This window comes from Carassius auratus, chromosome 35, assembly GCF_003368295.1.
Source record: "Carassius auratus strain Wakin chromosome 35, ASM336829v1, whole genome shotgun sequence".
Classification (NCBI taxonomy): domain Eukaryota; kingdom Metazoa; phylum Chordata; class Actinopteri; order Cypriniformes; family Cyprinidae; genus Carassius; species Carassius auratus.
Genome location: NC_039277.1, coordinates 15,342,240 through 15,358,590, shown reverse-complemented (window position 1 = coordinate 15,358,590; position 16,351 = coordinate 15,342,240). Strand labels below are relative to the sequence as shown.

Here is a 16,351-nt window from a genome sequence, read left to right as displayed (position 1 = left end):
TAGCTTTGATAAACAGATGTATCACAAATGAATAATGTGCACTTTACTTACCTAAACAATTAGCACTGATAAATGAATAATATTAAGAACATTTGCGCATTATCACTTGCAGTAGAAGATTTTTTATAGGACTGGGTACTATAAGACTTTTAACACTGTATAATCTAATATTTAACTAGAGGGATAGTAAATTAAATAAAGACTTTTCACAATATTATCACATAGCAGACTATTTAATAAAATACAGACAAATAACAAAGGCTACAGAGAAATAACAAAGTAAGAGCATAATCTTGCTTTATGGCACGTATGTTTGCATTCTTCCCAAAGGCTCCTCGTTTCTCATTCTTACAAACAAATGACCCCTTGTGGACACAAGAAGGAAGTGCAAATACAAAAACAGATGAACTAACTTCCTGTTCCATATGTGAAAGGACTTTAGGCCGTTTGAGTCTATGAAACACACACACAAAAATATAAACTATAGAACTTTAAGTCACGAAACAACAACAACCTTTCCAAATGAGAAAACCGCAATACAAATAGAAACGCATAATTAACTAAGGGGACACAAATGTAATGTATTTTATATATATATATATATATATATATGAGAAATTGATTTAAATTGTCAGTCAAAAGTTTGGATCACGTTGTTATATATATAAAACACACACACACAAAAACTTTTATTTACAAAATCTATATTAAAATTGATACCTTGGCAACTAACTGAAAATAAAAAAGTTACAGTACTAAGATGACTAAAACTGAAAAAATAATTTAATCTAAATGATAGAAATACCAAAAAATACAGATATAAAAATAAAATATAAGAAAAAATTTGAATGAAAAGTGAAAACAAAATAAAAGCCAATATATAAATAACATTAAACAACACTGGCTTGCACAATTTATTTCTACTTTCCACATTTAAAAGTCTTTGAAACTATTAAATAACTATTACTCAAATTAAAATATTAGCTTTGTAAAATTAATAAACATGGCACAATTTATGCTTCTCTTAAAAACTAATTTCAAGCATTAAATTAAAATGTTTTTAGGGTCATGAGAAACAAACACAGTCAGGCATGTCCGACCTTTGACCAGAATTTACTGAACCTGAATTAAAACAAGAGTCAAGGACAGCATAATCATGTTTATTAGGTGTAACTTGACCAAACTCAAAAAGTACACTCCAATAATTTAAGTAAACTGTTTATTGTTTTTTAGGAATTGTTAACATATTGTGTCCCACACCAGGAGGACAGGTTACATCTCCTGTACTTCTCTGCAAAAAGACAAACATGAATGAGGTCAAGACGTCTCTGGAATTCTGGGATGCAACGCTGCGGTGGAGGCAGCAGGATCAGTGAGGAAGCTCATGAGGTACGAGCTTGTAATGAGAGCCACATGAAGGACAGCGCTGGGCTTCACCCTCATGGAGCCAGAACCAAACCACAGCGGTGTTGTCCTCCTCACCTGGACACACACACACACACATACACACACATGTGCTTAATACAACCTCTAACAAAATAAACTGAAATGACATCAAGTACCTAGAATCAAGAGTTTTAACTTACAGACACATCCAACAATTCTTTTGTTGGTGATGGAAGGCACGAGATGAGGGTCCGACTTTGACCCAGCATACTCCTTGGGCTTCAGCATGCTGAAAGGATCCTGGGAAATAGATGAACATGATATCAGTTAGTCATTTTGGAGAATGTGTTTGAAATGTGCTTTAAAAGGATAATTCACTCAAAAATGAAACTTACCCTATGATTTACTCCCTCTCAAGCCATCCTAAGTGTATATGAGTTTCTTCTTTCAGACAAATACAATCAGAGTTATATTTAAAAAATATCCTGGCTCTTCCAAGCTTTATAATGGCAGTTGAGATTAATTAGTCCAATAAACTGCATCCATCCATCAAAAAAGTTCTCCACACGGCTCTGGGGGAGAATAAAGGCCTTGTGAAGTGTAAATATCCATATTTACGGTATCTCTTTATAAACCATAACCTCTAGCTTCCACTAAATGTAGCAGACTGATGGATGGACGCACTTTTTTGGATTTCTATAGGAGTACTGAATCTCAAACCCCATTCACTGCCATTATAAAGCTTGGAAGAGCCAGGAAATTTTTTAAATATAACTCTGATTCTATTTGTCAGAAGAAAGTTATACACCTAGGATGGCTTGAGGGGGAGTAAATCATGGGGTAATTTTCATTTTTGGGTGAACTATCCCTTTAAAAGGACTACAATTCCTGTATAGCATGTTGCTGACAATGCCAAGGTCGTGGGTTTGATTTCCAGGGAAAGCATGACCTAATAAAATGTATACTCTGGGATTCGTTTGAAATGTCACTTCAGATAAAAACATCTGTCAAATGCATGAATGTAAAGGAGTAGTTAACCAAAAATCTAAACTCTGCCACCAAATCCTCCATCATGTCACTTCAAACCTGTTATTTCTGGTATTATTTTTCACAATGACTTTCTGCAAGTGAGAACCATAATGTCATTTCATAATGACATTGACATTAAAACTAACATGAGGTCATTAAAATGCACCATATTTTAAAGTCAAATTGACAACTTGAGTCTTCTTTGGAGTCCTAGAGACATGACCTTACAAGCTGTTGGGAAAAAAAAAACTATAAAAATATTCTTCAAAAATCATTTTTTGAGAGGAAATGAAACGGCACGCCAGTTTGGATCAACATGAAGGGGAGTAAATAACAACAGAATTTCACATTTGGGTGAATCTGTCCTCTGCAATGAAACTTATATTTGATGCAAGCATCAACGTTTATTTTGACAGGTTTCTGACAGATCATAATACATACGGAGCCTGTTTTCAGAGCATCCATAATTTTCTTCTCGAGTCCAGTCGCCTGCTCTTCATCAGTGGGAATACCTGTGTGAAAAATTAAGATTTAAAGACTTCAACAATTCTACTTCTGTCCAGCAATACATAGTCCATTTCTATATTTGCAGACTATCGGCCAAGTCAAGTATAGCGCATTTTTATTTTATTTTTAAAACTAAACCAATATATCCCAACAATCCACATTAATTCTCTTAAACAATATAAAAAAACATCCCATGAGAAAGTATATTTAAACAATCTTTGCCATTTAGACTTCCGCTGCGGTAAGCGCATCGACCTCCGCGGAAGGCATCGCGTCCTTGGCACGCGTTCAAACTGCCTCTTAAATGATGCTGCAGCGCGTTTCTGTTGTCAGAAACAGCCCGTGATAGAAGACTGACCTCCCGCTGCCATCCCCCTGCTCAGAGCGACCACCGGAGAGGCCCTGCGGGTCACAGCGGCCCGGACGGCGCTTCTCAGAAGTAACCTTGCGGCCATGTCTTCCTCTTCCCCAAAACTACCAGAATCGGGCTGATGACGTCAAGGAGGCGTATTTGTAACACTGGCGTCGCGCGAGTTACACGTCAGCAATCTATGTATTCCATACCCTCTGATTTGAAGTGAACGGCTGGCAATGGTTCTTGGACAGATAAAGCCTTTTTTTTTCTTTCTTTTATTCAGTTCAATCACACAAAGACACAATGAAAACAAATATAAAACATACATAAAAATAACGGGATTAAAAACAATACACACATTATGGCAGCTACATTAATTTGAAAGGCTTTAGAATTTTTATTGTTTTATAAGCTTCTTATTTTGTGATCTCATATTAGAAAGGGTTTAAAAGTATATTTTAAGATCATGTAATATATGATTGTCCTTATGAATGACTTTTGACTTACGAATATAAAACTTTGTTAAGATAATTAACAGATTAATAATATTAATGTTTATCAGAAAAATATGGGTTTTGCAAAAGTAAAACATCATGAGGTTCTGAATTAAGGGCTTTTTTATTTTTTATTAAGTCTATTTTTAAAGTCAACCCAAAATGAAATAGAAAAGGGCAATAGAAAAATAAATGTTCGATAGATAAAGCCTTTTACTTACAAAATCTTTCATTGCAATTGTTATTTTGGCTACAATAACTAAAGTTGTTGTTACAGCTTTAAAATCATAAAATAGTTTATGTTCATGACTATGTGTGTAAATGTATGTATGTGCACACACACACACACACACACACACTTCTGTTGCATGCTTGAATCAAGATGAAAAGAAAATAAGACTTTTGTTGAACTTTATTTGGATAAAGTAAGAAAACTGATTTTTCAAAAGCCCAGTAACATAATTAAAGCACATTAACAAACCACAATCATTTTGTTACACGATAATGTATCTGATTGGTGAACTGCACTTAAAGAAGCTCAACATAATTAGCAGGAAACAATCCGTAGTGACCATCAGGACTGTAACCTCTCCACCAGCCTTCATCTATCATCTCGATCCCTGTGATAATATCATCCGGGTCAAAGGTGATCTCCGAGTCATCAGCTAAATGAGAAAACAAAGAAGAAAATATAGTGCATAAACTGATATGCTTTTAAAACTACAGCTTCACTGATTATTAGAGTGTTTGGAATATTGTATATACATTTACAAACTTGTTAATCAGGCCTAGCTTTATACAATTAATTTCTAATTAAAATAAATGACTTAGATTATACAGTAGAACCACACCACTCACAAGCTTGGTAATCATAAAGTGCTCTTGCGCAGATGTTCTGGTTTCCACCCGTCTCCGCTTCCTCACCAGCATGGTTTTGGAAATCCTCCAAATTATACGATAAATACAGTACATCATTTTTTAGACCCAGCTGAAGTATTATTATTATTATTACAGAAAAATCTGTCCTAATATGTCAAGGAAGCAAGGTTTTGATGACAAGACAAGTAACAAACCTGGTTAACATTCTCGTAGAGATTTTCATGTGAGGGGATGTTGGTGTAGATGTTGTTTACATCATAACTTTGTTGTTTCCCAGCATCAGGGCTCGATCCCTCCTCATCTGAATCTGCTCCAGGATACACAGCAAGTAAGATTTCAAGCATCATTATGACACTGACTGATAATAATAAGCTTTACAGAGAAACACACACCATCCCATTCATCTTCAGAATCCTCGGCTTGTTCAGTCACAAATGGATCTTCAGAGAAGGGGTCTGAAAGACAGAAATTAAGCAAGTTTTTACTTATCGGTTACATAATGTCAAAACACAGAAGCAAAAAGGGTTGTTGCTTTTATTTACCTTCATATTTTACTGGGAAAGTCGGAGTTTTGTGCACAGGAGAGACTGGAGCTGGTATATGTGAAACTGAAGCAGCTGCCACAGGGCGAACTGGAGATAAAGGCTGAGACCTGCTTTCATTGGGAGGGATGTCTGCACTGACTGCTTGCTTGGATAAAAATGGGCTTCTCAACTGACCTGGGGGAAAAGACATGAAGTTCTGTATTAAAGGCTTGAGACTGCTCATGTTTTATTTATGAGGTTTTGTCAGATGTTCTTTTGATGAATTGTTGGACAGGTGTTTTCTTTACCTGGTCGGGTGGCTGAAGAAGGTGTTGCACTGTTGGCCAAGCTTCTCTCCTTCTGCATGAACAGCTCTCTGGGATTGATTGAACGCTGAGAGATGACTGATGCGGCCTCCTGAAAAAAGAGAAAATGCATGTGGAAAATGCTATTTTATGTCCTTTTATTTCTTTTTTGCCCTTTTTTTACATACACTTATACCTATAATAGAGGAAAACACTAGGATTCAAGAACTTTTTTTAACATTTTTAATGATTATGTGTAAACTCCCCAAGACAAACCATAAGACATCAATATTTTTATATTATAGCATTGTTTTATATTTTATTACATAAATCACAATGCTTTGTGGGAAGAGTATTTCATTTGATCATTAACAAATGGTCAGATTTTTTAATATACTCTTTTCTTTGAAGCAGTGATTCATCTGAGGATTTGTGCAGCTTAGAACTCTTTGTTAAATAGTTTTTTTTTTAATCTTTCTGGAGAAAATCAATGGAATATCCAAGGACACTCTCACTGTTGTGCTGTATTTATTTTGACTCATCAAAGGTGAACTCACATTGGCCTTCTGCACAGACTCAGGTCGCAATATTCCTGCTTTGACAGGAGACTGGTTTTCCTTCTGCTCTTTCTCCTTAATAACGAGCAAGGCAATCAAGAGTTACTAACATGTTATATTAAATATGATTTTATCATGTTCAGATTTATTGCAGTAAAGTCATATTTTACCACTTTTCTTTGCTCCTGGTCTTCATTTCGTGCCTCTTGTTTCTTTTCAAACAACCTGTGAGACCACAAGTAGGAAGCTATTTAATAGTTACTTTGAGCCAAAGCAACTTGTTAATTTTTACATACACTACTTTTAAAAAGTTTGAGGACGGTAATTATTTTTTTTTGAAAGAGCTCTCTTATGCTCAGTAAGGCTGCATTCATTTTTATATATTATATTAAATTATTTAATTAAAAAAAATGTATATTATAATATTTTATAAAATATAATTTATTCCTGTGATGCAAAGCTGATTTTTTTTCAGCATCATTACTCAGTCACATATGATGATATGATGCTCAAGAAACAACTATTATTATCAGTGTTGAAAACATTTGTGCTGCTTAATATTATTATGGAAAATTATTTTTGGATGTTTCTTTGAAAGTTCAAAGAACTGCATTATGTGAAAAAAAATATTTGTGTTCAAATTAAAATAAAATAAGAATATTAACATATTTCCAGTAACAAACTAATGAACGGTATTGTATATGAGCTACTATTTGACGATATCAATAGAACAGACACAAAAACACTCGCCTCTGTTGGTCGATCTCTTTCTCTCTCTCCCTCCGTCTTCGCTCTCGTTCGTTTGCCTCTCGAGCATCATGATCCCTCCGTTCTTTCTCCAGACGCTGCCTCTCCTCATTTGCCTTCCTGCGCTCCTCCTGACGGCGGTTCTTTTCATCTTGCTGATAAAGGAGATGGAAGAGAAGGTGTCAACACAACAAAGCACAGATGAGAGGATAAAAGCATTGTGTTTTACCGTGCCGTTTTCTCACCTCAGCCTGAGCCCAGAAGCTTTCTCTGTCTGTAATTTGGATTTCATCCAAAGCACTGACCTTTTTATAGACAGAACCCTATGGGAACAAAGACATTAGAGTAATTCAGAAAGCAAACAAGCAGATATTCAAAGCCTCTATAAATATGAGGCATGGACATAAGTCATCGCTTCACTCACCACACGTCCGAGAGGTTCACAACTATTGTTCTGGCTTGATTCTTTGTGGATGTTGTAGTTGACGCCTGAGCCCTTGGACACCTTCTCCATGATAAAACACACATTCAAAATTAGGAACTTGAAGCGAACGAAATTCCATGACCCTAATGTAATTACAAAATGTAAATCGAGATTTATAATAAGCTGCATCATATTAGGGTTGTAAGAAAACATCGATACACGTGAGTATCGCGATATTTTGTTTGGCGATAATGTATCGATTCTCAAAAACCTAACATCGATATAAAAAAATAAAAAACATCATAAAAGATTCATGACAGTTTAGTTTTGAGTTTATTTCCCGACCGCTAGATAGGAGTCTTCATCTCTGAACAAATCCTGCGTGACAGGAAATAACAGTATTAGAGCACGCCACTAATGTTCGCGTTAATGTAGTTTGCTGCTAGTAATGGAGGGTGAAAGATTTGTCCCAGTTCATGTTTTGGTGTACAGAGCTGAAGTGTGCTGTCATTTAGGCTTTGTGGTAACCTCCACTGCGGGACTGTTGAGCTGTTGAACCGCCTCGGTTCCACCGCTTGCCGCGACCGGCGTGAAGAGGCTCGCACGGGGGCGCAGCCATAAGCGGGAGGGGGTCGTCCCGCAGCTGCAGCTTTCTCTCATTTTGGGGGCGTTATATGCAGTTGGTGCGGTGTTCGCATCGCGGTTTCGACAGCGGTAAAGTTAGTTTGACGTTTGCTATACTGTCGCTTTTTATAGGATTTGTATGATATAAGCTTTTATGACTTATATGACCTTTTTGGATCTTTATTTTAGTTCCCTGGAATTTCAACGGAGAGACACTTCTCAGGTAATTTTAAATCTGTATTTGTTCTTTGAAGATTAAACTAAGTCTTATTGGTTTGGAACATGAGGTTGAGTAAATGATGAGAATTTTTCTTTTCCTTTTTCCATTAAAAAGTAGGCTGGTTCTCATCAGTACATTTGGTTTTGGATGTTTTTGTCCAATCGTACCCTGTTGATGAGCACAAACTTGGGAACTCCAGAGTTAGGGTCAACTCTTTACAGTGATTCATCTGAGGATTTGTGCAGCTTAGAACTCATAACTAAAGAGTTTTTTTTTATCTTTCTGGATAAAAAATCAATGGAATATCCAAGGACACTCTCACTGTTGTGCTGTATTTATTTTGACTCATCAAAGGTGAACTCACATTGGCCTTCTGCACAGACTCAGATCGCAATATTCCTGCTTTGACAGGAGACTGGTTTTCCTTCTGCTCTTTCTCCTTAATGACAAGCAAGGCAATCAAGAGTTACTAACATGTTATATTAAATATGATTGTATCATGTTCAGATTTACTGCAATAAAGTCATATTTTACCACTTTTCTTTGCTCCTGGTCTTCATTTCGTGCCTCTTGTTTCTTTTCAAACAGCCTGTGAGACAACAAGTAGGAAGTGAATTAGTAGTAACATTGAGTCAAAGCAACTTATTAATTTTTACATACACTATTTTTCAAAAGTTTGAGGACAGTTATATTTTTATCTGTTTTTTGAAAGAGCTCTCTTATGCTCAGTAAGGCTGCAGTCATTTTAATATATCATATTCAATTATTTAATATAAATATTTTTTTTTCTATTATAATATTTTATAAAATGTAATTTATTCCTGTGACATAAACCTGAATTTTCAGCATAATTACTCCGGTTTTCAGTCACATATGATGATTTGATGCTCAAGAAACAACTATTATTGAAAACAGTTGTGCCGCTTAATATTTTTGTGGAAAATAATTTTTGGATGTTTCTTTGAGAGATAAAAAAAAAATGCATAATCTGAATTAAAAATCTTTGGTAACTGTCTCCTTTGTTCAAATTAACATGTCCGTGCGGAAGGAGAATATAAATATATTTCCAGTCCCAAACTAATGAACGGTATTGTATATAAGCTACTATTTGACGATATCAATAGGACAGACACAAAAACACTCGCCTCTGTTGGTCGATTTCTTTCTCTCTCTCCCTCCGTCTTCGCTCTCGTTCGTTTGCCTCTCGAGCATCATGATCCCTCCGTTCTTTCTCCAGACGCTGCCTCTCCTCATTTGCCTTCCTGCGCTCCTCCTGACGGCGGTTCTTTTCATCTTGCTGATAAAGGAGATGGAAGAGAAGGTGTCAACACAACAAAGCACAGATGAGAGGATAAAAGCATTGTGTTTTACCGTGCCGTTTTCTCACCTCAGCCTGAGCCCAGAAGCTTTCTCTGTCTGTAATTTGGATTTCATCCAAAGCACTGACCTTTTTATAGACAGAACCCTATGGGAACAAAGATATTAGAGTAATTCAGAAAGCAAACAAGCAGATATTCAAAGCCTCTATAAATATGAGGCATGGACATAAGTCATCGCTTCACTCACCACACGTCCAAGAGGTTCACAACTATTGTTCTGGCTTGATTCTTTGTGGATGTTGTAGTTGACGCCTGAGCCCTTGGACACCTTCTCCATGATGGCTGCAGGTTCAGCATCATCATCTGATCGAGCGTTGATGGTCACATGGGCACCCTTTAATAAAACACACATTCAAAATTAGGAATTTTAAGCGAATGAAATTACATGACCCTAATGTAACTACAAAATGAAAATCTGGAATTATAATAAGCTGCATCATACACTCACCCTCAGAAAATTGGCCATTGAATGAACGTGGTTGGCGCAAACACCCTTTCTAATGTCCTTGACTCCCTCGCCAGTCTAAAACCAAATAATAATATAAAGATGATTTCTAAAATGGAGATTGAGAGGTTAAAGCGATAGTTCAGCTAAAACAATTCTGTCATCGTTCATTATAATCCCTCCACCGAAAGTCAAGGTAACCAAAATTTAGACAATCCAAACGGATCATGATTGCAACATACAACTAATCAAAATGAATCAAATGGTTTAATCCAAGTGCAAAGACATACTGTCACTTTATAGGATTTAAAAGATCAAAGATTGTATGACTTGTATAACCTTTATGGATTTTTATTTTAGTTCGCCAGAATTTCAACGGAGAGAAACTTCTCAGGTTCTTTTAAATCTTAATTGGTTCTTTGAAGATTAAAGTCTTGGAACATAAGGTTGAGTAAATTATGATTTTTTTTTTATTTTCCATTTCCATTATAAAGTAGGCTGGTTCTCATCAGTACATTTGGTTTTGGATGTTTTTGTCCATTCGTACCCAGTTGATGAGCACAAACTTGGGAACTCCAGAGCTGGGGTCCAACACTTTACAGAAGGCATACATGACTTTGCCGCTGTTCAGTTCCTCTACCATTTCTTCAAGCCCACCATCTATGGCACACTCAGAGAAAACACAAGCATTTGTAATTGTCAGCTGCTGCTGGCTCATCAAATAGAACAAAAAAGAATGACATCACGCTATTGGCATTCCTACCTGCATTCTTTAAGGTCTTATTTAAAACAAATTCACTCACCTCCCTTCCCTGCCACCCGAATGTCATTACTGTTTCCTTCATAGGTGAACAGCACCCTATAATCAACAAATACAGTTTATTTGTTATTTCAGTCAAAATTAATTGACTGAAGGTAACCACTATAAATGACAACATACATTTATAACGTGAAAATAAAATTTCATCCAAAAGTTACGCAACAAGCAACTAATAATTCCCTTTTGAGCACTAGATATGCAAAAACTGTTTCTTGAAAAGTAATTTGCATGTTATGTTAAAGAGAAATAGCTCATTTTAAGCTACATTTTAACAACGTATAACGTTAAAATGTCGTTAGTACTCAGAAGATATAATTCATTCATTCATTTTTAATAGTATGTTGATTTGTATCAGGTAGATGTCTTACCAGTTTGTGGCCGTTCTCCCGTTCACCACTTCATTATAGGCGTCTGTGAGCGCGGGTCCGTTTTTACTCAAGTTTACTGCCATAGTGGGTCATTGAACTTGCACAAATTCGTGAAGAACTTTTAATGGAGTTATAATATTAATCCTGCCTTGCTCTGTCAGTGGACCGTCTTCTGCCGTTTTGAAAACGCACCTGTCCCATGAAATCTGGTTCAGCGAGTTTTTGGGGAAATGAAACGAGGAAGAGAACGTGTATTTTATTTTCCATGCAGTCATCCTTTACACATTTGTTAAGAAAAATAAATATAGCAAACATTAGGCTATATGTTGTTAGACAAAATATATTAGAGAGAAAATGCTTCTGTCTTTCTGTCGATCAGTAAACTAAATTAGTAGGCTATTGGGAATCACTTTAGCGAATCGGTTTGTCCGAACCGTTTCGTTTTCATTGAATTAGTTGAAATGATTCACCAATACTTTTTAGTTCAAAGTAATCCAGCCGCCCCATTGTGTGTGTCAAGTTGTGATATTGATGGCCTATTAGCCTATTGTTCACAGTATAAGCAGCAGTGTTGTTCAGACTTTACATCTTTGCCGTTAAACCAAAAGTAATTCCGCAAACAATCGTTTGGACTGAATCACTATCCAAAAGAACCATTTGTTCGCGAATTCCACGTTAGCTATCGACCAGTCTCAGGCGGGAGTTGGACTAGTTGATCTAGTAAAATCACATTTTTTGCAGTCACTTCAAGTATATGCTAAACATAATGCAATACTTCATCCTTGCAGAGCAAGAGAAACTGGAAGATCTGAAATACCAGTGTCATGGAAAACATTCATTCAAGCTTCATTCAAAAGGGAACTTAGTGCCCAAATGCATCATATTATGCGAGTTATACTTTGCTGCATTCTGGCAATAGTGAGAGATTCTGTTCTCTGTCAGGTGATCTCCAAACTCATATAGGAAAGAGTCATAGCAGTAACTTAGCAAACTGAAGAAAGTATTGAATAAAAGGGTGTCGATAAATGTGGCCAACATTATCAGATAAATATTTTTATTTCATAATGATATTTTTTTTAAATAAAATATCAAAAGGAATAGCAATGTAGATTTATTTTCACATGCTTTTTTGGTATTTGCCACAGGTGCAGCATTAAACGGGTCATAGGATGCCCATTTTACACAAGTTGATATGATTTTTTATGTTCTTAATGAAAAGTCTGTAACATAGTTTGGTTAACATTTCTCAATGGTTTTGTAAATAACCTTTTTTTTCCCATGTCAAAAACAAACCTTTTCAGAGGCAGTTTTGTAGCATTTTTCTTTAAATGTTAATGAGCTCTTCTGACCCCGCCCCACTCTTCAGAGCTGCTCTCTGATGGATTCTTTACTTTAGCCGCATTCAAGGCTATGTCATTCTGCTGCCTTGCTGCCATATGAGGCAGTGACTTTCCAGGCAGCGTTTTTTGCATGAAGGCACCTGAGCTCATGAAATTGATTTCCAACAGACTTCTGAGGCAATGTAACAGTTTAATCAACAAAATAGAGCAAGTTTTGGTGATAATTAAACAAATATTGAATTGATTTCTCCCTAGAAATAACATCAAAATGTCAAAAAGTTCGTCAGAATTATACATTTACACACAAACTGACCACCAAACACAACTTTCAGATGCCATCTTTATTTTTTTAGCTTAACAGTCATTGAATGGAATGCACAGGATTGTGGGATATCAAAGGCAGCGAAGGATACATCTATGCTGCCTTCAAAATTCGGATGTGTCTTGATACCTTCCTGCCTTGGAATGCTGCCTCCGAAGGGGCGGGTTAAAGATAAGACACCAGTCCAGTCTGTGCTGTCAATCAAACGATTGTGGGAGGGGCCTGTGACATCACACAGACAGGCATCTGATCTGCTGGATTTGATAAAGGGATTTTAGCAGATTCAAAAAAAAACACTGGGTGGGTTTTTATCATTTTAGGGTTGTGTACACACACTGTTGACACACATTTCAGTTCAAACTACTTGTAAAAGTGCATAGCATCTGATGATCTCTTTAAGGCCCCTACACAACTATAACGACAACTGAGCAGTGCCCGGTTGCATGAAACTCCTTAAGCTAAGAAATCCCTTAGATATAAGGTTAAGGGTACCCTTAGTGAAACTTGGGTTGCAAGAAAAAGACCCTAAGGGTTTCCTTAAGGAACTTAAGGCTGTTATTAAGTTTTTCCCCTTAATTATCTAAGTGTTCCCTTGAGTGTTGCTACAAAGTCCTTAGTGACCATTTCACCTTAATACATTTAAGGGACCAAAACAGCTCCCTTAAGTCAACTTAAACTCAAAATAGGATTGCTGATTTAGTGTTAATTGAAGAGGAGGAAATGCCAAGGCGTGTTTTTAATGATCGTAATCCCTTGGAGGCAGGGCCGTCGCCAGAACAAACCAAATGGGGGGGCATTTAATTTTCATAGGGGGGCACACTTTTTTTAATGATCTGAGACAGACCATAACATAAACCCATATTAGGCTATAACTAAAATAGACCACAATAGTCTTGTTTTGTTCAATTATTCAAATAAAATACTTCACCGTTTGATCTCAACGTCTCTGTTTATTGTCTCTTAACATTTCCAAAACTGCCAAAAATTTATTCTGAGATCGCATGCAACGCGCAGCTCAGCTGCGCAAAGGAATTGCGTATAAACAATACAATACTGTATGCTTAACTAAATGAATTGCATGATTTATATATACATATACATATACTTACACACAAACTACATATTGTAATTTGAATTAATAAAACTACTAACACAAAAATAACATATTGAAAGGTCTGCTGCTGGAGACTTGACATTGGCTGTTGTATTTGAATAATTAATGAGGTAGGTCTTTGCAAGGTTTGGGTGCTGTTTTGGGATGTTTTAACAGTCATTTATGAATATAATTATATTTAAAATTATGTTCTGTGTAATAATGCGTTGAATAATGAATCGTCTGAATCATTTCTGAAGGTAATGTGTTATGCATTTCTAGTGTTACCGTTGTAGTGATTACTGTTCATGTGAGCTAAGTTCTGCTGAAACAACGTTATTAATGCAATGATCTAATTCATTATCATTAATTCATTGATTCTAATAATATTCAATATCAAACGTCTAACTGCGCGTTCACACCAGCGGCGTCGGGAGCGTCAAAAAACGCCCTTGCTGTTCTGTTCACGACGCTCAGAAGGATTCGTGAGCGCTCAGATGCTCTGACGTAGACCGAATGCTTATTTTGTATTAAAAGTGGCCGCAAAGCAAACAGGCTTGTTGATCTTATGCAGACTAACCACAATGAGGTTGACGTTATAAGATGATCTCATTAAATGTTGTTGTGGACGAAATATTAAGATCATTTACTTAAAATGAACGATCTCAGACACCTTGGTCCACGTATCACTTTTAATTATTTTTTTATGTCCCTGTACGCAAACAGGGACACATCATAGATTACTGCAAACGCGAAACAGCAATAATCAACCTTTCCTCTATTTTGCTTGGGAACTAATGTGATCGGAGCTGCGTCCTCTGGAATCCTCTCAAGCGGTTGACTTCTACGTTCTGATTGGTTGCTGCCCAACCGCGTCATAGCTCATTACCATAAAGTTGCCTTGATTTAAACTCTGCTCGACGCTCTCAAAGGCCAAGTCGCGCCGCGCCGCTCCTCGCCGCTGCTCGACGCTGGTTTACATTGAAAATGAATGACTTCCGGCCACTTTGACGCTCTCGACGCTGGCGGTGTGAATGCACAGTAATGCAAGTTTGGTTAATTGTTCTGTGCGTTACGTTTAGGGGGGCACAAAAAGTCATTTGGGGGGGCACTGCCCCCCAATGCCCCCCCTTGACGACGGGCCTGCTTGGAGGCGATGAATGGTTGATGAAAGGCTGAAAAGGATTATATTATTATTATAACCACTTACGAAAACAATAATTGCCTTTTCGTTCTCTGTCCAGTTTGGTTTACGTTTTTTTTGTTGTTTTTGTTATGTTTGTACTCTCCATAGCAAAAATATATTAATAAAAGTGTGATTTTAGCAAGGGTTTGGCTTTGTGGTTCGTTGTGTTCTGTTTACTGTTAGTAACTATAGCAACAGCGGCGATCTTTGCCGTATGTTGTCAGAAACTACTGTGAAACTCTTAGTATAACACTTAGGTAAGGGCAGGCATGTACTGGCCATCGGGACTACCGGGAGATTCCCGGTGGGCCGCGGTCTAGTTGGGCCGGTGTGTTATGTATTTTGTTTTTAAATCATTATTTATTGCAAATATATTCGTAAGTATATTTTTGTACAGTCCAATTCCGGCCTTACGTGTCTCTCTCGTGAAGCCGCAAGATGTTTTTTTTTACGTTAGTCACAATAATTTATTAAAAACATTACAAAAAGCAATATAAAGAACAGATAAAACGACGCGTGCGCATGATGCTGATGCGAGCTGCGAGACGTGACTTGTTCACTGCTCATTGGCCAATCAGAATCAAGTTCTAGCCTTGAAAAGCGGCCGCTTTACAACTGCGACGAAATTCAATATGTTAAATAATAAAATATCTAAGCGTAAAGGAGGGACCGAACGTTGAGAGAGAGAAAACGACAAGCACTTGAGGCAGATGCCACCAAATGTGTCAAGATAAATAAATTATTTGCTGGAAGGCAAAAGACTTAAGTGAAGACGTCAGCAGGGCGGGACTTGACTGCGGAGGCTAGACAGAAATGTAATGATACACGGAGGCTACTGCATTGTTTTGTTTCAAAAAGTTAGGATATTCCAGCTGTAATATGCCACCACTCACTGATCTATATAAATTACATTTAAAATTCTCAGCTCTCAGGTTCTGTCTATTTTATTACAAAATTCACACAATACCGTTTTGGCGTCAGAGAATGTGACGTGACAGATCGCTTTAGCGCCTCAGTTCAAGTAAACCGATCATCTGTTACTTTCTGTTTAAAGATACAGTACAACTTACAGAAATGTATATATGCCTCAGAAATAAAATCGATCAGTTATCAGTCAAAACAGCAGGAGAACAATTATTTCACAGAATGTTACATTTACCTCAAGAAATCCCTTTAAAGACCATAGCAGGTTAGTTGAGATTGAAAAATAGCCATAAGAAAGGAGTATTTTGCTAAATATGTGCACTACAGTACATATTTATTATATTTTCACCTAAAGTATTTTACATTTGATTATGCAATATCTGTACCTGAAAACGGTGCTATTTATCATAATTTTTTAACATT

At 36.7% G+C, this 16,351-nt stretch overlaps 2 protein-coding genes across 5 annotated transcripts; both read right to left on the bottom strand.

Moving 5' to 3' along the window:
• Positions 1-1,144: 1,144 nt before the first annotated feature.
• On the bottom strand, positions 1,145-3,429 carry LOC113054572 (cytochrome c oxidase subunit 5B, mitochondrial). Its single transcript, XM_026220209.1, has 4 exons — positions 3,281-3,429; positions 2,857-2,927; positions 1,587-1,686; positions 1,145-1,482 (listed from the first exon to the last, which is right to left on the bottom strand). The coding sequence occupies exons 1-4, from the start codon at positions 3,375-3,377 to the stop codon at positions 1,370-1,372; spliced, it is 381 nt and encodes a 126-aa protein (XP_026075994.1). The 5' UTR covers positions 3,378-3,429; the 3' UTR covers positions 1,145-1,369.
• A 725-nt stretch (positions 3,430-4,154) lies between these two features.
• Positions 4,155-11,286, bottom strand: LOC113054571 (drebrin-like protein A). 4 transcript variants are annotated; one of them, XM_026220207.1, is made up of 20 exons: positions 11,064-11,286; positions 10,679-10,734; positions 10,423-10,535; positions 9,879-9,953; positions 9,618-9,764; positions 9,439-9,516; positions 9,197-9,348; positions 8,586-8,640; positions 8,416-8,490; positions 7,208-7,288; positions 7,029-7,106; positions 6,787-6,938; positions 6,210-6,261; positions 6,037-6,111; positions 5,483-5,591; positions 5,193-5,369; positions 5,043-5,105; positions 4,845-4,957; positions 4,630-4,717; positions 4,155-4,436 (listed from the first exon to the last, which is right to left on the bottom strand). In XM_026220207.1, the coding sequence occupies exons 1-20, from the start codon at positions 11,144-11,146 to the stop codon at positions 4,300-4,302; spliced, it is 1,959 nt and encodes a 652-aa protein (XP_026075992.1). In that variant the 5' UTR covers positions 11,147-11,286; the 3' UTR covers positions 4,155-4,299. The 4 variants fall into 4 exon arrangements, with proteins under 4 accessions (XP_026075992.1, XP_026075990.1, XP_026075991.1 ...); XM_026220205.1 differs by having other exon boundaries at positions 6,207-6,261; positions 11,064-11,285; XM_026220206.1 differs by having other exon boundaries at positions 4,630-4,714; positions 6,207-6,261; positions 11,064-11,285.
• Between the last annotated feature and the right edge of the window lie 5,065 nt (positions 11,287-16,351).